This window comes from Chelonoidis abingdonii, chromosome 1 (assembly GCF_003597395.2).
Source record: "Chelonoidis abingdonii isolate Lonesome George chromosome 1, CheloAbing_2.0, whole genome shotgun sequence".
In the NCBI taxonomy this organism is placed as follows: domain Eukaryota; kingdom Metazoa; phylum Chordata; order Testudines; family Testudinidae; genus Chelonoidis; species Chelonoidis abingdonii.
This window is the reverse complement of record NC_133769.1, coordinates 228,661,908-228,685,987: the sequence shown is the minus strand read 5'-3', so window position 1 is coordinate 228,685,987 and position 24,080 is coordinate 228,661,908. Positions and strand designations below refer to the sequence as shown.

The window sequence follows — 24,080 nt, the reverse complement described above, 5'->3', positions numbered from 1 at the left end:
ATATTCTTAGGTTTACAAGCTGGGGGGGAGGGATAGCTCAGTGTTTGAGCATTGGCCTGCTAAACCCAGGGTTGTGAGTTCAATCCTTGAGGAGGGGCCATTTAGGGATTTGGGGCAAAAATATGTCTGGGGATTGGTCCTGCTTTGAGCAGGGGGTTGGACTACATGACCTCCTGAGGTCCCTTCCAACCCTGATATTCTAAGATGCTGGTTTGTCCCCAGACCTTGAAGGACCCGCTGCCATACCTAGACTCTCTTTCCAGGCACAATTTTATGTTCCAAACATAGGCAAAACAAAAACAGTTCACTGGTGTACCCTGGATTATAGCACCTAGGGGGCTTCCCCGTTGCCTTTCAATCTTTCCTGCTTCAGGGCCTACTGCAGGATTCTTCCTTGCTCTTTTCACAGAGCACTGCCTCCCAGCTTTCTCCCTGGAAGCCATTCTCCCATCTTCCCCCCACCCCTGTTGGTTCCCATTGCCTTCCCTCTTGGCACTGTAGAAACCAAACCCAGGGAACTTCCTGTTGCTCCTCTTTCCTTACTGACAGCCTGGCTCTTCATAAACCCAGATGCTGCTGCCCCCCATTAACTAACCAACCAGAAACACCTGTTTTAGCACAGGGGAGCTGGACCTGCTTCATTTAAAGGGGCCAGCCACCCTGTGACAGAGCCACTCTGATAATCCAACTTCTGCCATGAAAATCTTGGTGTTCATCTCCCCTTTGGTAGGGAGTGCACCTAGAGACAGGAAACTTTGTTCTGCCAAGAACAAGCAAATTTCTCTCTGGGGTAGGGCTCAATGTGTTCTTGCTAGTCATTATGAAAACCCGACTGGGCACACTGACTGTCATCACTAGAACAGGTCCGTTATTCATGGAAGAAGCCATACTCTGAGACCTCAATTAATTATAGTGTTCCAGGTGGTGGATGCTGTACCTTCTTTTTCTGGTACCCATTCCCTGAACTGAATTAGAAAGGTCCCTTAAAAATAATAAAATTAATCTGATTCTCTACATTCACTAGCTGTGAGAGCAGATAACACAGAATTGGAGCTAGATCTTTGCAAATGGATAAGATAGGGTAAGATGCAGTGGCAATACCCAGAATTACTGGATACAGGTATCATACAAACTCATTGAACAGGCCTGCGTATGACATCAGAATTCCCAACAGGCTCAGATAAAAATTGGATTTTTGTTTCTGTGACACCACTTGTTTTCCATTAGGGGGAATCGTCATCTTCTGTAACACTTTTCTGAGATGAGACCCCTGTATCTGATTCTGAGCATTCCTCCTCATCTCAGGTCTGTTATTTACTTTCCAAGCACAATGTGTTTGTCCCAAAAATAAGATTCTCCAGGAACTGTGTCACTCAGCTTTTCTCTGTACAGAATCCAGATCAGAAAAATTGTCTGGGAAGAGATAAGTGTACTTCCTTCTTCCCTAAAGCCAATATTATTTCTACCATAACGCTGGAGACACACTCTGGGAGCACATATAACATCAAATGGTAATAACTGAAATTGGGAAAAAATAAAGGGCTGTCATTCATCTGCAAATCATAAGAATTGTCTAAGGATGGTTAAATGGGAATGCTTTGAAGACAAACCTCTGTTAAGAGCTTCCTAGGGTATTCCAGTGACCATATTTGATCAAAGCTACAGGTAACTCTGTTGCTTCAAAATTGAGAGAACCTGGCACTACTCAGGGGTCTATCTCCAGAAGGAGCTGATTGGGAGACCTTCAGATAGCTCTGGGGCAATGGAGGGCAACTACAGACCCTACTCTTGCTCTAGCTGCCTGACAAAAAAGTATTCTTTCCTGTTGCCATATGATTTGTATTCCCTTCTATAATGTGTATCTGGAGTCAGGACTGTCAGTTGAATTTTCTGATTACTATGTGGCCACAGGTAAAAATCTCCCCCAGTTAGAAACACCGAGTCCCTGACCACCAGGGAAAATAAATACTGTATTGTCAATAAGGGAGGAACGGGAAATACAGGCCTTTCTTTTTGCTTCTGATTTTTCTTTGCCTGGCTTTATCCCTGAAGCCCATAGGTACACCAGCTGCTGCCAACGCCTCAGAAGGGGAAGCAGAACTAAGGGGCAATCTCCCCCAAAATCAAATGCAGACTTGGGACACAGCTGGGAATTAGACAAACACATTACGGAATGGAATTGTTAGTCTAAAAATTGGAAATAAAGTTTGGCATTTTCCTCAGAAAAGCTCTGCTGCAGGGAGGGCTGGCTAAAAAATTGAAGAGTGTGCCAGGAGGCAGAGCATTCCCCTTCTGACAGCGACTAATAGCTCTGGTTCTGCCCACTATTAACATTAACCTGTTGAAGCTGGGAGAAGAACAGCAGCAAGAAGTTAAATTTCCAAACCTTTTTCTACTATCTATGAGAAAGTAGGGCACTGCAGACATATAGAAAATGGTATAAACCTGTTCACAGCCCTAGTATTGTCTGCTATTTATTTCATTTACACTATAAATGTGTTAGACAATTTAATACTCATGCCGGTAAGAGTTTAACAACACTATCTTTAGAGGCAGCTCAGCTCTAATTCTTCTTCAGAAAACCACAGCTCTGTCAAGGCATTTCAAGACTTGACCTATAAGACTCTTGCTATTTGTCTGAAGTCTCCCTAGAGCAAACTCCCCAAATTGTGCCAAACTATAGTGGATTTGAGATTAGCACAAATGGGGCTTAGAAGGACCACCAGATTTAATTCACTAACAAACAATATTCCCAGAGTTGTGCTGGCATCAATCCAGGATTCTGGAACACAAAGATCTATTCAGACTTGATAATGGGTTGTTTAAGCTCAAAATGTTAATTTTATCACAGCTGTTTATTTTTGTTTTAACTCTATTCAAAACACAGGAAAAATAATTGTTTCTAAATGTAAATAAGTGAAAAGGCCAAAAAGAAAAAGCATTTTCAAGCTTCAAAGAAAATTCTCTTTTAATGTATTGTTTGGCAATTTCATTTTTATTCTTTGTTTTGTATTGCTACTCTTTATTTCATGGTATTGGCAAAATCCCCAAATGTAACTGTAGCAGAATGTTTCTGCCCTGCTTCCCCGATGCCCTCTAAGCTTTACCAGACCGAGTGATATAAAGGTCAGATGTTCAGAGGCAAACACCTGAGATAGCTAAGAGTTTTTCCTAATTTGGTCTGGCATCCAGAGAAAAATGCTGTCAGGTGTGTTTAATGGGATAAAGGGGAGAACTGCGTAAATGGAGCTTCTTTCTCACCCCCATTGACTTTTAAGGAAGAAAGGAAGAGAGGGGAGAAGTATACTCTTCCCCTCTAGCAGAGATTGGTAGCATGGGATTGTGGAACTCTTGGCTGGTGAATTTTCATGGGATGGGTGGTTCCAGGGTGACAGCCAGATGATTATGTTGTCAGGAGGAGAAGCAGGAAGGGTCCTTCTTTCCTTCCTTCTGACTGGCAAGCAGGAGAGAGCAGGCACACAGCGTGTGGACGGACACACACACACACACACACACACACACACACACACACACACATAGACTCAGAAGCTATCTGGATTTTATTATAGAAAGGAAAAAAGATTCCGTGCACATTCAATTTTTATGAGCATCTATGTGAAGACACCCCGTGATTTTTTTTTTATTATTACTTTATTTTTTGTGCATCCAGCACTCAGCTCTGGCCTTTTTTTCTGTGAATATCCTGTGTTTCCCTGATGATAGGTTCATGCTACCTCTAAGTAGAATTAAAAAAACAAGAAAAGCAGTTTATGTGAAACTCGGATTTAAAATATTGGTTCAGAACAATGTTATGATTATAAATGCACGTTGTGAAAAACAAACACATGCTTTATAACCAGAGCAAAATAGTAATTAAAAATGCTTCTGCTGAAGTATACAGTACATACAAATTGCAAACATAGTCTATCCTCTGCATTACTCATTCATTTATTTATTATCATCAGATATATTCCTTCAGGAGATGTAATTTTGTAATCCAAACATTGTCATTTCCTTTTGGCATGTTTATTTTCCTTAGCACAATGATTCTTGCTATGTGACAAGCAGCCCCGAATTCTTTATGCCTTAGCAAGAAATCATGCAGGGTAAAGGGGAGTAGTTTCCTGCACCACGGAGCAGCATGCATTAGACGTGCAGTGTGAGCACAACTCTGAATTCTCTTTAGCATGAATTTCAAGCCATCAATATTGAAGCTGGTGGCTTTTTTCTATTTCCCATAAAGGATCACAGAGTATTCTCACAATTTCATTTTAGACTGGTTTTACTGTGCTTCTGTCTGCTGCCTTCTTGATTTCTGAATTATATTCATCCCTCTTGTTCTGAGTGGGTACAGAAACACATTGCTTACACTACATGAAGGGACCTGTAACAATCACAATCAAACAGTATTTCTTCCTGACAGATATAAAAAATGGTCTATTATGAGCCTGATAAAACATTTTCTGCGGGTGGGTTCTTGAACCTTTGGAAGGATTTTTTATGCATTTCTCCCTCTCCACCGCTGTCTTTTTTCCCTCTCTCCATCTGCACATTTGTTTTCCAGGCAACATTTCTCAGTATGCTAATTCATATTCAGGAAAATTGTGCCTCATGAAATTTTAGCACTGTTGTTTCCTCAAATGTTACTTTACATTGTAGCATCTGTGTACTAGTTATATTTTCTTTTTAGTAAGCAAATACTGTAATCAACTTAAGAGACATTGGAGAGAAACGGAAAAGGTTAAATCTCTCCTTAAATTTGCTGAAATTCATGATTTTTTTTAAATTGTGTGCATTAACTTTGTTCATATGATGAGATATTTCAACAGTATTCATATTACAAACAGGTAATGAATCATGTATTGCTTTCGTTGAACTCTGACCAGCAACAGTTACTCAAGGACTAGAAAATATTTTTAAAGGAAAAAAAAATGTGTAAATTGGTGGAAGAGTAGAAAGCACAAAAGAAAAATTACTCACTAATAATTCTGTTTGTAGCAATCCTATCTTCTTCTGTCACACTAAACAGCTATTACTGACAGCATTATGGCTCCACCTATCAAGGGAAAATATTTGTCCATCGGCATTAAATACATGCCAATCTGCCCACTTCCTTCAGTTACGGTGCTTCCAGAGGAAAAGAAAGGAAAAGAGAGAGAGGGAGAAATTAAGATGGTAAAAATAAAACAATTCCAAGTAGTATTCTCTGAGGAGGCACAGGAGGAACACAGGATGGGAGAAGAGAGGACGGCGATACACAAAATTACCGGTGAGTAATTTTCCTGTGTCATATATCCCCCTTCAACCATCCTACCCAGCAGCAGCAATTTCCCCAGCATGCTAGAGTTGGGCTTACTGTATAGTGGAGCTGGCCATACCTAATGATCAAAAAGTGAAGTCAGCTGATGAGGAGAGGTCCAAGGATAATGCTGAACATAAATGTAAGGGGATGATCTTACAAATTTCAGAGGCAGTGTCTCAGTCCTTGGTGCTCAAATAGTGCTGCTGCACCCTAACTGAATGGCATTTAACAATTTTAGGACATGGTAATTTAGCCTGGTCATAGGCTAACAGAAAACAATTTTTAATCCAGTATATTAATGTCCCCCTTTTATTACGACTTTCAAAACAAAATGAGCAACTCTTGATTTTCATAAAACCTTGAATATAATGGAGAGGTAAAAACTTCTGAGCTTGCCTGAAGGCCTGGGAGTGAAGTTTCTTCTGCTGTGAAAGTGGGCAATCAAGACACGCTTTAGGAAGAACAGTGAGTTCCTTAATATATACGTGCAAATTTGCTTTTGAAATTAACTCATGGAGAAGTCAAAGAACTGTCCTATTTTCAAGTAAGATTTCAGGAACAGGAGAAAAATAATAATAAAACTCAAATCCTTCATTCTGCGGGTTATCATGACTACAATTAAATAGGCTTTCTTAAATGCAAATATCTATGTGGACATGTCCAGAGGGTTTGAAAATGGAGGAATGAGCACCTGAAAAATCAAAAGAACACTGTCTAAAACCAAAAGCCACTGGGTAGGATATGAGAGGAGGCAGGTTTAGCAAAGCCTCAGTACATCCGCTCTGGAAGAGAGAAAGTAAAAGTCAGTACACCTCTACCTCAATATAACGTGACCCGATAGAACATGAATTCGGATATAGCACGGTAAAGCAGTGCTCCGGGGGGGGGCGGGGCTGCACACTCTCGTGGATCAAAGCAAGTTCGATATAATGCGGTTTCACCTATAACGTGGTAAGATCTTTTAGCTCCCGAGGACAGCGTTATATTGAGGTAGAGGTGTATAGAGAAGGAGTCTTGTCTGCAAGATGAGCTGCTTAGAGAAATAGTAGGAAGAGTGATGAAATACCCATTTTGGGCACCAAATCACAAGAGGACATCTCTGAAAGTACTTGCGAGACCAGATTCTTGCCTTGTCTCAAACTTGCCCAAAAGAGGCTTATCTGTAGGAACCTCTTCTCAGCTTTCTAGCTTCAAATCCACACATGGGTAGCCACAGAGGCCATGGATCTGCCTGTAAGTCTAGCATTGTCAAAAGCAGCATCACAGAGCTAGGAAGTTGCATGGGAAGAATCTGAAAGAATACAGAAGGCCTCACAACTAAGTACCAGAGAAGGGGCCACCAAGGAAGAAGGCAGAGGAACCACAGACCAAGTGGATTGCTCCACCTGGCCTAAGAGCATTTTTGAAACATGAATGAGAAAGAGGAGCCACAAAAAGAAATGAATGCCTGCAAAAGGACAGCCCATGAAGCCAGTGCTGAGGGGAGAGCACCCTCTTTTGGGAGCTGAGCACCAGCAGCTGCACTGATCCAGGAAGAAGGGGGAATGGTTAAAGCTCCAATCACTAAAAAAACAAACTGTGGTGGATGAGAGGCAACAGAGCAGGGAACTACTGCTCCAGCAGACTCAGAGTGTAAGATGGAGTGTTGACTGACAGAGGGCAAAGTCTCTGGGAGGTAGGAGAGCAGCAACCCACAGCAATGTGGATGGGCAAAGTAAGGGCGGGGAAGGATGAAGACCAGGGAGCATTGTCCTGAGCAGACAGCTGCACTGGAGGGAAGCACATGTCAAGATAAACATAAGACCTCTGCATAGGGCAGAATACTGACCACTTGTTTCCCTAGAGTCAGAGAGTGACAGTGGACAAGCGGAGGGGGTTGTCGTGGTAATACTTGATCTCTGGCTGCTAGAGTTCTGCATGAGAGAGCAGTTTGTGAAGAGCAGAGGATTTCTGTCTTCTTTTCCTCCTCTCTTCTCTGCCCATCTTTGTCTCTGACTTTCATCTTCATATTTTCTGCCTTATTCTGAGAGCTAGAGTTGCAGTGGGAGGAGAAAAAGAAAGGAGGAAGATTAGGAAAGCATGTGGAATGAAACATGCCCACCATGCTTCCTGGATAGAGGAGCAAAAAGCCTGAACATTAAATGAGCAGTCTGGTGCTTAGAAACTGGCCTAGACTGACAGATATTTTACCTTCTTCCTTAATGGTACAGTATATAGATCCATAATGCTGCCAGTAATTGCTGTCATGGACAGGAAGATGGGTGCACAATCAAATGTAATTTATTTCATTTTTAAAGAATGCACGGTTTTCTTTTTAAAATTCCTTTACACTTTTTTCTTTAAAGAAAAATGTATTTTATACGTTCAACAATCATTGCATGCAAGTTTCTTATAAGTAATAGCAACAACACACTTCAGAGAGTGTGGTTACGCTCCAGAAACCTACAAGTCTCACGCGGCTGAAATCATCAGACCAAAGGCTTTGCAACCCACTCCACACTATGGCCTAAAACCAACACAACTGACAGCTTGCCGCGTGCTCACATACACTGTATAGATATATACACACACACATGCACAGAGAGAATGAGAATACTTTCTCATTACTCTACGATTATGGCATTTGTCAGCAGCAAATAAGAGTTAGCTCACAGACACATCTACAGGTAGTGCAGCCATAAGTGAGTAATGGTGACACACTTTACAAGTGTAGATGAATCAAACATATATTGAGGAGTAAGACTTCATCTTTAAAATTGCCTCTTGAATTTTAAATACACTCACTGTTATAGCGTCTGTAGCTGTCAACCTTTGCTTGTGCCACTCTGTACAGAACTGTCCCATGAAAGGCAGACTTTCCTGACAGCAAATGAAAGAAAAGAAGGAAAGAGGAAACAGAAGAGGGGAAGGAGAGATCGAATGATGGTAAAAAGAAGGTAGAGGAAGAGTTTTTAATCTGTACTTTCAATTACTAACATTTTAAGAGTTCTGTTAGCAAAATGAGACCATTAGCTGCACTGACTGTACATGATAAAAATTTTCTCACTGCTGTACGTCAGATAGGGAAATCTCTCTTGATTTTGCTAAAGCCACCTTGGTTGAGTTATATAATGTATTGTTTCCCATAATCTCTAATGGACAAATGAGAGAAAATTTGGCCCATAAAGTTTTATTTTACATGTGTGACTGAACAGAAAAAATGTGTCTCCCCTTTTTTCTTCTCTACCTGAGATTTAAAGACAGCCTGGAAAGACTTTTCAAACATTTTTTCTTGTTTGTTTTTTGCCCTAAGCCCTGTCTACAGTAGGGAAATTCTATCAATATCTTATTTACTTATGCCAGTCCAAGCTCCTGATATAGACTGACTTCACTGGCAGGTCACTGAAATACCATTAGATATATCAAAAACAACATGTTTTGCTGGGGGACTTATTGAAGGTTTCAGATATTGATTATGAACTTTACCAGTTCTTAACTGAAGGGATGACATGTTGACCCTTAAAGACACTTTTTTAACCTAGTGGTTTATTCAGCTGAATAGATATTAGCAAAAAAACAAACCAACCTAAAGAACTTTAAACAGTCTGAACAAAGACTGCTTCCCATTTCAGTTGATTAAGGCTATGCCTTTACTGCCCCCCAAAAGAGTAACAAAAAAAAAAGTAGGGTTATGTTTGTTTGTTTGTGGTTTTGTTTTTTTGTTTACAGTGAGATAGCTAATATGTTAGCTAATACAGATTTCACTGCATATCATTCTTTTATAGTCCTACCAGTTCTCCAGTAATCCAAAACATCTTCTAGGAAAAAAACAGTTAGAACTGTATATATACTGTAATAGACTGGCAGAAAAGAAGTATACCAATGAAAACATCCATCGCCATCTGTCTACATAAGCAAGCAACAACAAAAAAGGCACAAAGCCCCTCCTCCCCTCCCCCATTTGCAGATCACCTTTAAGTGAAAGCTATTATAACATTCACCCCGCTGTTAAGAAAGCAGAGAAAGAAATGTTTGGCTCCATGACAGTTAAGAGACAGCTGAAATTTAAAGAAGTTAAGATGTATTACATTGCCTAACTAAATCATTAGCTGCAGAGTCGAACATCAGTCTTACTACTGGTACTCAGGATTTCTTAGCTACCATGGCTAATATGTTTTTAAATATCCAATATATTAAATAAGACCTAGTCAAATCTTAACTTACACACACACACAAAAGAGATAGCAAGATATATCCAGTAGTCTTTAAATGCTGTGATATTGCCACAGGCATATTAAAATGACTGTGAAATCACCCCCTTAAGATATGACTTTGATTCATTAGGTTATAATATTCAGTTTTATTGCACATGACAATTTTCCTGATTTTTTGTTAAGCTGTAATGAGAAGCTGTTGTATTTCAGAATATCCTAAAACCAAATAAACAAATGTTAAGACATCTGAGAAATCTAGCATATACAACTTGCGGATGTTATCTACTACCAACAGACAACACCACTTTGAAATCAATAGGACTCCTGGAAAAATAAGGAGTTACTCAATGTGAGCATGGGTATGAAAATCAAGCCTTGATGAAGTCTGTAATGCATCTTTGAGGAGGAGGGATATTACAGCCATTTTACAGATGGGCCAAACATTTTTTAAATGATCTCTGATCTTGCAAGGCCCTTACCTTCCAAAATGTCAAGGTACTCAGAACTCATTGGAAATTACAGTTTCTCAGCCCCTCTGAAAAACTGGGCGCAAGTGAGTTCCAAATAGAGTATCCAAGAACAGAAGCCACTTTTAAAAAAATCTGGTTTAAGTAACTTTTTCAAGGTCACTCAGTTGTGGCTGTGGTGAGAAAAGGACTCTGGATTCCTTAAACCAAGTCACTTCTCTAAACTACTACAAAACATTTGCTTGTCCTAAAAAGGGACACCTCATAAATAAAAAGAAATGCCCCCAAATTCTCATAATTTATATTTTATTTTCTTACATAGAGGGGAGGTAGTGGTATTTCATCAGAACCTCTCTTGGAGCACCAAGGACATATCGTATTCCCTCTGCACTTTCTCCACTCTGAGAGCCTTGAGCACAGCCCGTCTGTTTGACCTATGGCACTGGACTATGCTCTCTCCAGAGATAGTAAATAAGACTTATTAAAAACCAAATAATGATAATATTTTGCACTTCTACAGTCCATTTCACCTGAGGATCCCAAACTGCTTTACAAACCTTGATTAACCAAACTGCATAAAAGACCTATAAAAGTGGATGAGTATTATTATACCCATTTTTCAGGTGGGGAAGCAGAGTTAAGTCACTGCCCAGATTACATTATAATTCCCCAATTCTGCAACTGGATCTTCATGGGCAGATCTGAGTCTGTGCAGATCCCCACTGACCTCCAAGGCCACACAAACTTGATTGCATGATTGGGATACAAGTCTGTCATCCAGAGTAAACATCTAAGCTCTGACTCTGAGTCCTGTTTTACAATCGCTAGATATTGTCCATCTCAAATCAGTGCTACTCCTAGGCCATGTCTGCACTGCACCACAGCGTGGACTACAGCGGTCTGAATGGCAGAGCACACCATAGTGTTGCGATATAACAGTGCTGTGTGGATGCTGCTGGAATGAACTATAAACTACCTAGTTAGCATTAATACAGTCCTTTTCAAATACAATTGCATTCATGCGAACGAGACACATTTTAGTTCGTGCCAGTAGTGTCCACATAGGGCAGTTAAATGGCAACATTTTGGTGCACTTTGCAATTCACACCTGTAGTCCACTCTATGGTGCAGTGTAGTCAAGCTGCTACAAAGCCGACAGATGTTGTAGTCCAACACGATCCTACCATCCCTCAAGAAACTGCAGCACGAACATCCCTTGTCTTCCTCCAAGCAAGGAGCTGAGTTGGAGGCCTGAAATTAGATCCCTAAAAAGTCAAGTCACATACTGTCTCCAAATGTATTTATATTTGCTTGATCTATAACTCTTCTTTCTGAAAAAAATAGTAAATATGGATATTTTAAGTGGCATTTTCCCACTAATGTAAAGATTTTTAATATTCATATTGAGGTATCTGATAAAACCTTATAAATGGCCATGCATTTATGAGGTAACAGTTGTAACCATTAAAAGAGACAGTCCAGAAAGAATTCAGGTCACTCCTTAGCTTCCTTGGAGGAATGTGTATGCATGACTTCCATGTGGTCCAAATCCTGGACTCATTAAAATGGAGAACAAAACTCCCAGTGACTTCAATGGTACAGGATCTAGCCCCTACAGGGATAAAGTTAACTTGGAAATTGTCAATTTCTAAAAAAATAATTAGAGGGACTACAGCTGCGCCCTGTATTCCCTTTGCCTCTATTTTGCTGCTCTCTGAAACACCCACATAAACAACAGTGAAACTGGCTAGCTACTAAGCATAATCAAATATTCAATTTACACAAAATGAAAAAAACAACATTCTCTCACTCTCTTTCAGATAAAGCAATCTTATGTATTACTTGGGAGAGAAGGTACAAGTGATTTCAGACAGATGTAATTTTTATGTTGATGATGTCCCTTTAACATGAATTTTATAATTGGTAGGGTTTTATCAAGTGAAGAGGCCCAAGGGAACAGTCTGATTACTTAACTAAATTGGCTACCTCTGTCATTATGGACAGAACTGAAAGGATATAAATATTTTACACTTACTTTCCTTTGTCAAATCTGTTTAAAGCCATTTCTGGGACACTTACCATAACAAGTGAGCACTTAAGGCTTAAAATGAAACATTAGCAAAGAAAGGGAATGTTTTCTTCTCCTGTAAATCCACCTACCTATAAACATTTTTATAAAGCACCCATCAGTGTAGAATCTAGGAGATAAAATACAGATTCCAAATTGAAGTGTCTATGAATTAACTTGTGAAATGTTATCGACAAATTGGGATTAATTCTATCAAACTTCATTGCATTTATGCTGAAAACATTATTATTGCAAGTAATAATTTCGAAGTGTAGCCTGCCTACATACTGGAACATGCAACTTCAATATTACTCCTGGATATTAATGCCTCCCTGTACCTCTCTTTGAATTGCTAAATATTTTGAAAGCAGTGTAATTTGAGACTGAAGCAGCATTCTCTATGAAGATCATACCAACCCTAAGCATATAGAGTAGGTCACTAATATCTGTCCTTATAAGAAATTAGAAAAACCCTCTTCCAAACACTACACTAGGGTTTTGTTTTTTTAAACAACCTTATTTCTGTGGTATAGAATAAAGACAACAAATCTTTTCTACAGCAAAAAAACAAACAAATGTTGCATTAAGATGTTTTCAATTAAAAAATTCAGAACTACACCTCTACCCGATATAACGCTGTCCTCAGGAGCCAAAAAATCTTACCACATTATAAGTGAAACCGCGTTATATCAAACTTGCTTTGATCCGCGACAGTGCGCAGCCTCGCGCCCCCGGGAGCACTGCTTTACCGCGTTATATCCGAATTTGTGTTATATCAGGTAGCGTTATATCAGGGTAGAGGTGTACTGGATTTTCACCTCTCATCCATAAATGTAATATAAAAAGATTTTGTTCAAGTTTGGCAAGTTTAAGAGCTTGGCATAGTCCCACAAAAGCATCACACTTCATTCAGTTGTGCCTAACTCCTGTAAAGGTCTCAAAAGAACACCACATGACCAAGTATTAAAAATGCTGCCAATAACAAAATGCCTGGCGGGGAGCAACTTATCAGGTAAATGTGCACTTATGCTAAAATATGCAAATAATGTTGGAATATTTTTAAAATACAGGATCTAGTGACCACAGAATTTGGAGATAGTACCAAGAATATTTACTTGAAGAAATTGAAACGCAGCAACACAGAGGAATAACCATTTCATACAGGAGCAGATTTATGACTCAGGATATTCTTCTCCTTACATCAAGGAAAAAGTTACAAACTGGGAGAATCCACTACCAAGCTGACACTACTGCAAACTTAGTTACCAAACATGCTTTTCACCTGCAGCAGTATTGAAAATCCAGGTGAGCAGATGGTGCAGTGGGAGAACCAAATCTGAGTCCTAGTTCTGGCCCTTTGCTCCTTTGGTTAGCAGGGATTGGGAATGATGGATGTGGAAGTAGCATGCTCAGCACCTGGAGGGAGAAAGTGCCGCATGTCCCACACCAATAATTATGAATCCTTAAATAGCCAGGAGGACTCATAAGGCCTGGCACTCCTAGCCTCCTGCTAAAATAAATAAGTAAAAACATTGTATAGGTTTTGGTAATTTTGTTCAACTACTGCATGTAAGGACAAAATGGTAGTGTATTTTCATTATGAAATAGAAGCTCATAAGTTATAAAATGCCGGCATTTCCTGGCATCATTTCACAGTTGTAGTTGTATTGGTCTTTAATGCAAAGTGCTATAATTAAGGGGAAGGTGCTAATACCCTTATAGCATCAGCCAACCAACCTTTTCCTGGCACCAGCTTTAGAACAAGGCATTCTGAAACTCTTTCAAGCAATACCCCAGCATACCAGTAAGTCAATAAACAAGAAGAGGAAAAATAGATTGAATTGATAACACTTTGTTCCTTACTTGGCTTTATTAGTTGTTCCTCCTGTGCAATTTCCACATCATCAGAATCAACAGAAAGTTCCTTTATGAAGTTGGAAGGAAACATGCCAGTCTTTCCATGGAGAATTCCTTCCCACCAGCCCTCCTCCACCTGGACCAAGACAGAAACAGAACAAAAAGGGGTCTTAATAAACACAACACTTTTTTTATTTAAATGTTTTAAAATACAAATTGTATGAAGAACAAATGTGAAAAGAACACTGATTTTGAGCTGTTTGTACACATTTTTACAAGTATGGGATGCACTTTGCATGTGGTATCCATCTTTTTATACGCACAAGATGTATGTATATTATCTGTGCGTGTCTGCAGTTTTTTTATTTGTTCAATCATGGGGGTGGACACGGCATTAAATAAAATGACTGAGCAATATTTCACAATTACAACGTGCCAAGTACACTTCACATTTGTAAGAATTAGTTCAATCACCAAGGAAATGCAGCTATTGAAATACGACAGCTTATTAACTGTGCGCAGTAACACCACACCCCTGTTCATAACAGGATGTGAAAAAGAACACTAACTGAGAAATTCCGTATCTTCACAAGCAACTTCTTTAGGTTTCCACTGCATGACATGACACTGCGTATTATATAAAAGTTAAGGGAACTGCAAAGATGGAGAGAATATGAAGAACACTACCAATGTCTGTTAGATTCCAAAAGAGTCAACAGGACCTACAGAAATAAATAATAACGGGAGTAAAAGCAGCAAGCAACTTCCTAATGTAATTCTCGTAGAAAATAAATACATCACCTAAAAATGATTCATTCCCTCATGTGTAACCTATCCAATATGGAATGGGAGCATCATACTAGGAAGTGACAGTCCCTACATACTAAATGCCTTTAGGTTATAACATGACGGCAGGGATGATTTATTCTCTGCATCAGATAAGCATAACTCTGACAGATTAATATCTTCCATCCATCAGACACTGCCCATCCACAAGAAAGTGACAGGAGAGGACAGCTTCAGTCTGTGAAATATCAGTCCCTTATGTGGTTTGACCCATTTCCTTTCTGCCAAAAAAAAAAAAAAAAAAAAATATGAAAACCAGATTCCAGCTTCTTTGCAAGTTGTAGCTGTTTATGTTTACTAATTTTTTAGAAACAAAAAATTAAAACAGTTTCAGTTATTTGCTAAGAACTCAGCTGCATATCAAATATTTGTAAAAGTCTCAAGTTCTTACACTGTAAATCATTTATTAAGAACATATCTAGGATGCCAGCAACAACTTATGGCAAATATTTTCTCAACCTATAGATGAAATAGCTGAATCTTAAAACCCAGACGTATACTGTGATTTATTTGTGTGTGTGTACTTCCTTTTGATATATTACTATAAAGTACATTTACCAAGTTATTTTTACTTTAGGTTTTTTTTTCCCTCCTGCTTCTCATATAAATTCTTGTCCTTTTAGGCTGATTTTTTGCCTTTAATTTTGAATGAAGTGGCAAATCAATACGGCTATTTTCATTTAACAACTTCAGTACCTTACCATGCCAAAACACCTTGTTCATGCATCAGTAACATCAGTGAGGTCAAGCACATGTCTACAAATAATGGCTGTTAGCTAACTGCTGCCTTAAAGAGAAGAAGAAACAAGACATTCTGGGTGAAACAATGGCTCCACTGAAAGTCAATGGCAAAACTCCCATTGCCTTCAGTGGGGCTAGGATTTCAGCCAGTGTTTTCATATGTCCTAGAAAAATAATACTTGTTTGTTTTCGTTTTCTCTGGTCAAACTAAAAAGGCTGGGAAAAACAGAGAGAAGAATAAACAACAGTATTTTCAAAAGCCAGATCTTTCATATAATAATTTTTGAAGAGGAAAATTATAGGGTTAAAGTCCTTAAGTTCACCTTTTAATGCTATTCATATATAAAATATTTCTACTTATAATACTGTATTATTCACAGAAGATATTATTGATGAAAACTGAACCTTTATTCATTACCCATACTATCTAACAGTTACTCAAGTCTGACTAATTGATGACCAAAAGATGAAGCACAATGGAATTATGCAGACCTTTAGGTCCCAATCTCACAAGCAAACAGGATTGAGCCCTTAATGCCTTTTTTTCCTGTGTGCTATAAAACCAAAACCAGAACAAACAATATTATCACTTACATGCCTCCGAAGTAATTTTTTCTGTATTTTTCCTGTTGCGTAACACTGTTTTCTAATAAATTAATATCAGTACCCTGTACACACACACCCCTCATCATTATTCACACTTAAATCATCTGCAATGCTTACAGACGACTACTGCATTATATTTCCAGTGTCTGCCCAGTGAGCAAGAGACTAGAGCCAAAAGTGGAATCTTCCCAAAACATTATGCAAAGTGATGTTTGCAAGGGATACTGGGGAGCTCCATGTTTTAATAAATATTTTGTTCAACAACAGCATTGTACAACATAGGTGTGTGTATGTGTGCGCACGCACATTTTTATCAACTTTGAACACACTAGTTAGAGATTATTTTGTACAGCAAACTTCATATAAAACTGTCTCCGGGATTTAGCAGCCCAAAATGGGGACAACCCTGTGCCATATGGTTTGAAATGATGTGATAATTCTTAGCCAATAAAAGCTTACGAATGGAAATGCATTATTCATGTGAGTAGCCTATCAGAAGGTACAAGCATTCAGTAAAATCTGTTACTGTAGCTAAGTGCTTTCAGGATGTATGCACCTGGGTCCTAATTCTTGCCTAGCATTCATGCACTGTAAAAATCATCCCTTTTTTTTAACACCTCACTCACAGAACAGAAATCAGGTTTCCTGTAGTAGAGGAAATGTTCTTGAATTAATCCATCTCCTATTGACGATACTCTAGATATTGTTTTTGGTTCAGCCTGTCTCCCCTCCCCCATTGGTTAAATTTTCTGGCAACCTTCTGGGAAGGGTGTCTTCATCTTGCCAAGCCTGACATGCTGTCGGTACTGCTGTCACACTACATTTTAAATATAACAACATACATGAGGGTGAATGGAGATATTTCATTAGCCTACTTCATATAGTTATGGGAGGTACATTCCTGTTCAGCCATTTTTACAGAACACATCACCAACCAATGTTGTGTGTGCAGGGGAGATGGGTCCAACAGTGAGGGAGCTACACCCAGTCCCTCCTCCACCTAAAATATATTATGATTGGTTATCCTGTGTCTCATATCTTATTGGGTGGCTGTGGAAAGCCCCCATTTCTGCAGAACCCACACATATCTCTACTGCCCTTAAAAAGCTTCTTCTCTGAGATTTAAAGATATTAACATTAAATGTTGTTTAACTATTATTAAAAGTACCCCAAAACTCCATCAAAGTACCTTATGAGCTAAGTTCCCTCTAAGCTGCATGGCTACCAAGGGCCACGCAGGCAGGAATGCTCTCCCCCGGCCCCGAGCTGCTGCGGTGAGAGAGGGCTGGAGTGAGTCCTCTCTCCCTGCCACAGCACCAGGGCAGCCTGCACCCCAAGTCCCTCATCCCCGGCCTCACCCCAGAGCCCACACGCCCAGCAAGAGCCCTTACTCAACCCTCTGCCCAGCCCTAAGCCTCTTCCCATACCCCAAACACCTCATCTGCAGCCCCACTCCAGAGCCTGCACCCCAGGCAGAGGCCTCACCCCCCACAGCCTAGCCCTCTGTCCCAGCCCTGAGCCCCCTCCCACACTCCGAATCCTTCAGCCCCACCCCTGCCACACATCACCTCCATATTGGCGCACACAACAAAATTCATTCCACACATAGATGTAAAATATTAGAGGGAACATTGCTTATGAGGTTCCTCCAAGGGAGTGGCATATATAATTTTAGTTTTTGAAAACCACTACAGCAAAATGAGACTTTCACAGAAAAGCACCATGGGGCAGACTCTGGTACCACAGCTTTCACTGAGATTACTCGTAGAGTGAAGTACCATTTGAGGCAGATAAGCGTATCTAGCCCAGTGATAGGAGGGTTGTTGGAGAAAGCACAGATATGGAATGTATTCCACGTACAAATGAAAATAAGTCAAAACGTAATGTTTGTACTGTTACAAGACAGGAACTGATGAAGTATCCCAGAAGATGAAATTCTGGAAAGCAGTAAAAGAGGAACTATTATTGTTATTTACATTTCTAAATACTGAAAGATGCTCAGACATTACTCAGATGGAGGATAAGTACCTAGACAATCAGAGAGCGAGCGAGCGATTAAACACAAAGAGGCACAAAAGGGAGTTCTAAAATACTGCCAGGGCCTACATCATTCAGCATTTTAAAAATCAACAGCGACATCTGCCTAGGTAAAGTATTTCAGATGGAATAATATGATCAGTGTCTCTAAATCTGCAAGCAAATGTACCATGTTGCTGTATTCTAAAGAAGTGCTAAGAAGGAACTAAAGAATCAAACTGCGTGGGCAGGAGGCCTTCATGAAATAAGCAAAGATGCATCCAAAATAAAGTATACAACTGGGGGAAAAAAACACCATACAGCCACATCCAATACATGCCTTTCCATGGAAAGGGCTTTGACTGGAATTGACACCTTGATTTTTAATATGATTTTCTTTTCCAAACAAGTCTCTTTTCAATGGTTGGGGACACAAAGAGACAGACAGCCCACGCATAATCACCTGTTCTATGGTACCAGCAAGATTTTCTCAAGTCAAAGAAAAAGTAAGAGGTAGCTCCGACTCAGCTGGGAATAGTGTATCCAAGCATTCCTCAAGGGTGAAGGAAAAACCGTGATGACTCCATGAGACAAGAGATATGCTGTGGCAAGCCAATACATACCGCTGAGTAACCATTTTTTTCCTTTTGTTAATTAACTTGTCTTACTGTTAATCTAAATCAGCAGTGCTGTGTGGTGGGTTTTATCTCCTTAAAGGAGCAAATGGAGCATCATCATCTTCTGAATGTTGCAGGAGATGGCTGGACATATCAAAGCACATGGGTCGGGGGAAGTTTAGGAATGGGAGTATGTTGGGGTCACATGCTAACATTAGCCAAGTCTGGTAAAGTCAAAAGTGTGTCTGGATAACTGCTGGCAGGTGACTGGATTCAAAGTGATGGAATCAGAGCTGTACAGCATGCAGAACACAACATGCATCCTGGCCACTGACTCTGTGTATGTTCCAGGAAGGGAGCCACAAGTAGCAGAAGCATTTTTGAGATGCATTGCTCATATCCATTCCAATCAGATGTGCACACGCCACGTGCATGGCTGTCAGAAAGTTTTACCCTAACAACATCCAGGGGGCTCCGCAACGGCACCTCATGGTGCTCGATATATACCTCCTCAGTTCCTTCTTGTCAGCTCTGCTGACAGAGGGGAAAGGGGGACAGATTTGGAATGGATATGAGCAACACATCTCAAAGACCAATAAGGGCCGAGGGACGTACTGGCCACTGCTTCCAGCAGCTCCCATTGGACTGGAGCAGCGAACCACGGCCACTGGGAGCCGTGATTGACCGAACCTGCGGACACGACAGGTACACAAACCGGCCGAGCCCACCAGGGGCTTTCCCTAAACAAGTGGCGTCCCCCGTTTAGGAAACACTGATGTAGAACATCATGGTTTTGTTTGCCACACAACGACATTGTGGCTGCTCCTGGAAAGCCTGACAGGCAAGGCGCACCATTAGCTCCCGAAAGTTGATATGAAGGGACAGTGCGGATGGGGGCCATAGGCATCAGTGACCAGGGACAAGGAAGGCTGCAGATTGTGAAAGGAGACTCCCTCACATACCACCCAAGGATCCAGCCACCACTGGAGGGAGGCCAGGACCCGCTCCAGGACGGTGACCACCAACCAAGTTCAGGCTATCTTGACTTGGGCGATAGACTGATGTGAGCCAGGTTTGCAACGGAGTCGAAGTCTGGCGTGCCTGGTCATGTATGTACAGGAAGCCATGTGGCCGAGAAGACTCTGGAAACTTCTTGCCGATGAGGTTGGGAAGTAGAATATACTTTGCATCCCAACAAATCAAGGTGCTTGGCATCCTTTGATTTGGGCGCTGGAGCCTGCTGGCCATGCCATTCTTTTTCGTTCACAGAGGCAACCACAAGCAAACAGTGTGAACAGGTAATTATACTCCTCTGAGGGGTAAAAGTACTTCCGCTCCACCCCCTTGGCTGTCAGGGGGATGGACACAGGGGTCCAGATAAGAGACAGGGCCACCCTTGACGGGGCTTCCAGAGTCAGGATGTTCACCACGGGTTCCTCCAACTCCAGCACCTCCTCCGCCTGCAGGTTCATGTTTCATGCACCCTGTGCAGGAGGTCCTGGTGGGCATGGAGGTCTATTGAAGGGGGACTGGAGACCGCAGTACCTGCCAACACCTTGTCGGGTGAGGAGGAAGAGGAGGCCGCAGGTGTGAGAGGGTCGTCCAGGCCCCCTGCAGTGCTGGGATCTGCTGCTCTGTGCCCCCAAACTCAGAGACCGGCCCAGGAACTGGGGGAGGTCCTGTGGCGGGTAGTGAAGTCGCCACAGCCTCTATGCCCCTCGGGGCAGGCCAACTGCCAGTACTGGCAGTAGCCTCTGGCACTTGCAGCTCAGATGGGGCTGATCAGAAAGCCTTAGATGGAGCATCTTGGGCCTGGTGGTACACCCATGGCGTCCAGAATGGCAACTGAGTGGGCCCCTGAGTGGGTCCCTGCATTATGCCTGCCAAGACCCCATCCGTCTCCAGGTGGCTATGGTTCGAATGGCGATGGTCTGAAAATTGCGACCCCGCTTCCAATCCCGAAGATTGAGAAGCAGAGTGTGAAGGCCTCGGCAGTGCCAAGAGGATCTGCGCCGGTGCACGTCGACAAGGTGACAGGGAACTGTGCCATGAAGCTGGGGAGCAGTGCCAGGACCTGGACTGGTGCTGAGATGTTGACCGGCATCGGGAACGGCGTCGAGTCCGGGATCTGCTCCTTGACAATGACCGGCGGGCAGAATGGCACTGCAAATGGGATCAGGGACAGGAGCTGGAGCAGTGCTGCAAGTATGACCGGCGCCAGAACTTCGAGTGGCAGTGGGAATGGTGCTGAGAGCGGGATTGGTGCCATAGCTCAACCGATGGTGCCGACAGGTGAATCAGGGCCACCTTGCCCCGAGATGGTGTCGTGCGCAGAGGCACTGGGGTCTTGGCGTGTCACTGAGGGAATGCCGATGCTGTCATGGCAATAAGGTCCCTTGCAGCCACAAAAGTGTCCGGCGTAGATGGCAGCTGGACTGCTACCACGCTGCGGGCCAGGCGGTACTTTAAGGAATATGATTCCTGATGTCAGATACCATTAACTTAGGTTTGAACAGAGACTGGGGATGGCTCGGTCATTACACTAATTGAATCTATTTCTCCATGCTAAAGTATCCTCACATCTTTGTGTCAACTGTCCAAAATGGGCCATCTTGATTATCACATCTAAAGTTCCTCTCCCCTGCTGATAATAGCTTCTCTTAATTAATTAGCCTCTTACAGTTGGTATGTATGTATAAATATCTTCTTACTGTATGTTCCATTCTATGCATCCGATGAAGTGGGCTGTAGCTTATGCTCAAATATATATGTTAGTCTCTAAGGTGCCACAAGTACTCCTGTTCTTTTTGCTGATACAGACTAACGCGGCTGCTACTCTGAAACCTCTTACAGAGTCTCAGGGTCTTCACAAACATTAATGAATTTAGCTCCACAGCACTCATATGAGATTATGTGATATTACAATCCCCATTTTACAACTGGGAAGTGAAGCACAGAAATTAAGGCCGAAACAGTTAAAAGCATCCACTACTTTTGCAAGTCCAATTTAAGACATCAAAGGCCTGTTTTTTTTTAGAGTACTTAGCATTTTAATAGAACTTTATATGTTCAGTGCACAGGTCTAATCCACCTCATTTCCAGCTGTGAACACTCAGCATTTACGCAAATCTGGCCCCAGGTGTCTCACAGTGGCCACTCAGAACATGAGGAACACACAATTAGCATTCAAGTGTGAAAAGTCTGGTTAAGTGACTTGAATAGTATCACACAGGAACTCTAGGGTCCTCTAGACAAGTTTCTTTACTACATACTCCTAGGGAAGTTCTGTGCCAAAAAATTAAAAAATTCTGCATACAGTACAGTAACTCCTCACTTAATGTTGTAGTTATGTTCCCGAAAAATGCGACTTTAAGTGAAACGATGTTAAGCAAATCCAATTTCCCCATGAGAATTAATGTAAATGGGGGGGGGGTTAGGTTCCAGGGGAGCTTCCTGTACTTTGCAAGCACTAGAGGTGGGGGTTCAACCTTCAGCCCGCCCACTCCACTCCTTCCCCCAAGCCCCCACCCTTGACCCGCCTCTTCTCCCCCACCTCCTCCCCCTTTACTTTGCTTGCTGCGTCCTGGCTCCTCCCCCCTCTCTCCCCTCCCAATTGCCACATAGGGGAGGGAGGGGGGAGGCGCGCCGAGTCCTCACTCCTCCCCCTTCCCTTCTGCCCGTGGCAATCAGCTGGCTTGCCGCGTTCAGGAAGCAGGGGAGGGAGGGGGAGCCTGGGTGCCAAGTCCTCACTCCTCCCCCCTCCCTCCTGCTGGGGCAATCAGCTGGCTTGCTGCGTTCGGGACGTAGGGGAGAGGCATGCTGAGTCCTCACACCTCCCCCCTCCCTCCTGTCTCCAAAACACTGCAAGCCAGCTGTTTGCCGTGGGCAGGAGGCGGTGGGATGAGGGGGAAGGCGCTGATCCACAGCGTCTGCGGGTGGGTGGGAAGCGCTGGGGGGGAGGGAGCCATAGGGAGGCTGCCAGCTATGGAGAAAGCAGGCAGCCAAACAACGTAAGGGTGGAGCATTGCACAACTTTAAATAAGTATGTTCCCTAATTGATCAGCAACGTAACAACGAAACAATGGGATGACTAAGTGAGGAGTTACAGTATTTTAAAATTCTACAAAATTCTGCATGTTTTATTTGTCAAAATAACACTACATAATCACACCCATTTCAATTATTTTGGTAATTTATTTCAAAATACCTGTCACCAACAATGTCTGTAACAATACAGACAACAAAAGATTGCCCCAGCAGTAGCAAGTTAAAGAAACCCCTAGGACAACCCAGTTCCTGTTTCTCTGTTATGTTTTAGTTGGGTGCCTCAGTCTGGGTGTGTCACACGTGCTAGCTGGGCACATCTCGGGGGAAAACTCTCCCTCTCTGGTCTCATGACACCCACACCCGTGGCTCCCAGAACCCAGGGCGCAGCATCCCTCCGTCAGACACCTGCATCCTCCTACACCCCCTGAGCGCAGCAGCAGGGACCCTTATCCCAGACACCCACATCCCCCTACACTCCCAGAGCCCAGGGATCCAGAGAGAGAAACAGCCTGATGCTGGGTCCTAGGTCTGTACAGTTTCCTGAATGCTGCTTTCTTTCTTCAGGGTGTTCCAGGAACTGCAGCTGCTGAGAACCCTCCAGCTCCGCGCACGCACACACACACACACCCCTCCTCGGCAGTGTCCTGTATTTGCAAGCTAGGGACCAGGGCTTTGCTCAGTCCAGCAGCCCCTAGTGGCAAACAGCAGCTCTGCAGCACCTATTCTTCAGAGAAAAAATGAAATTCTGCATTGCACAGTGGTGCAGAATTTTCCCAGAAGTAACTACAAATCTACAAGCTTCAGTGCCAAAACACAGCCCCATCCTGTCCACAGAGTAAGGCAGGGGATCTTGTGGAAAAAACTGTATGTGAACATGTAACTGAAGACCAATGTCACTGCATGTGCACAAAGGGACTGAATTAAGATTGCACAAGTAGCCTTAATGTGGCATTTCCTACTTTTAGTGCTTAAATTTGCAACCTTAATGTTCTTTTAATGTATGCTTTTAACTCTGTAATTACTCAATTAAAAAAATTAAAAACAGAAGTTTCATCATCTGAAACAGTACTGCCCCTCAACTTGGGCCATCTGCAGATTCAGACCCTTAGATCCACAGCAGAGTTCTCTACCACTTGAGCTAACAGAGTATCTCATACCAGTAATATTGTCATCCTCTCTGTGGACCAGCCACATAAGGGTGAATTAGACACTTTGCTTTTGGGTTTAACAGCTATTTACTGACAACAGATGAATGTAGAAGCACAGGACTACTGGGTTCAATATCAGGTTCTGGTGGAGAGTATGTCCTTTAGTGATGAT

General features: G+C 42.1%; 1 protein-coding gene across 2 annotated transcripts in view; it reads right to left on the bottom strand.

Annotated features, from left to right (window-relative positions):
- SH3KBP1 (SH3 domain containing kinase binding protein 1) overlaps positions 1–24,080 on the bottom strand; it is a 333,403-nt gene that overhangs the window by 118,812 nt on the left and 190,511 nt on the right. The window contains exons 5-6 of one of the 2 annotated variants that reach the window (XM_032777988.2): positions 13,894–14,023; positions 8,087–8,161 (exon numbers count right to left, since the gene is read on the bottom strand). In XM_032777988.2, the coding sequence (XP_032633879.1) occupies positions 8,087–8,161; positions 13,894–14,023 (205 nt within the window). The remainder of the gene's footprint in view (positions 1–8,086; positions 8,162–13,893; positions 14,024–24,080) is intronic. The other variant, XM_032777990.2, reaches the window with a different exon arrangement.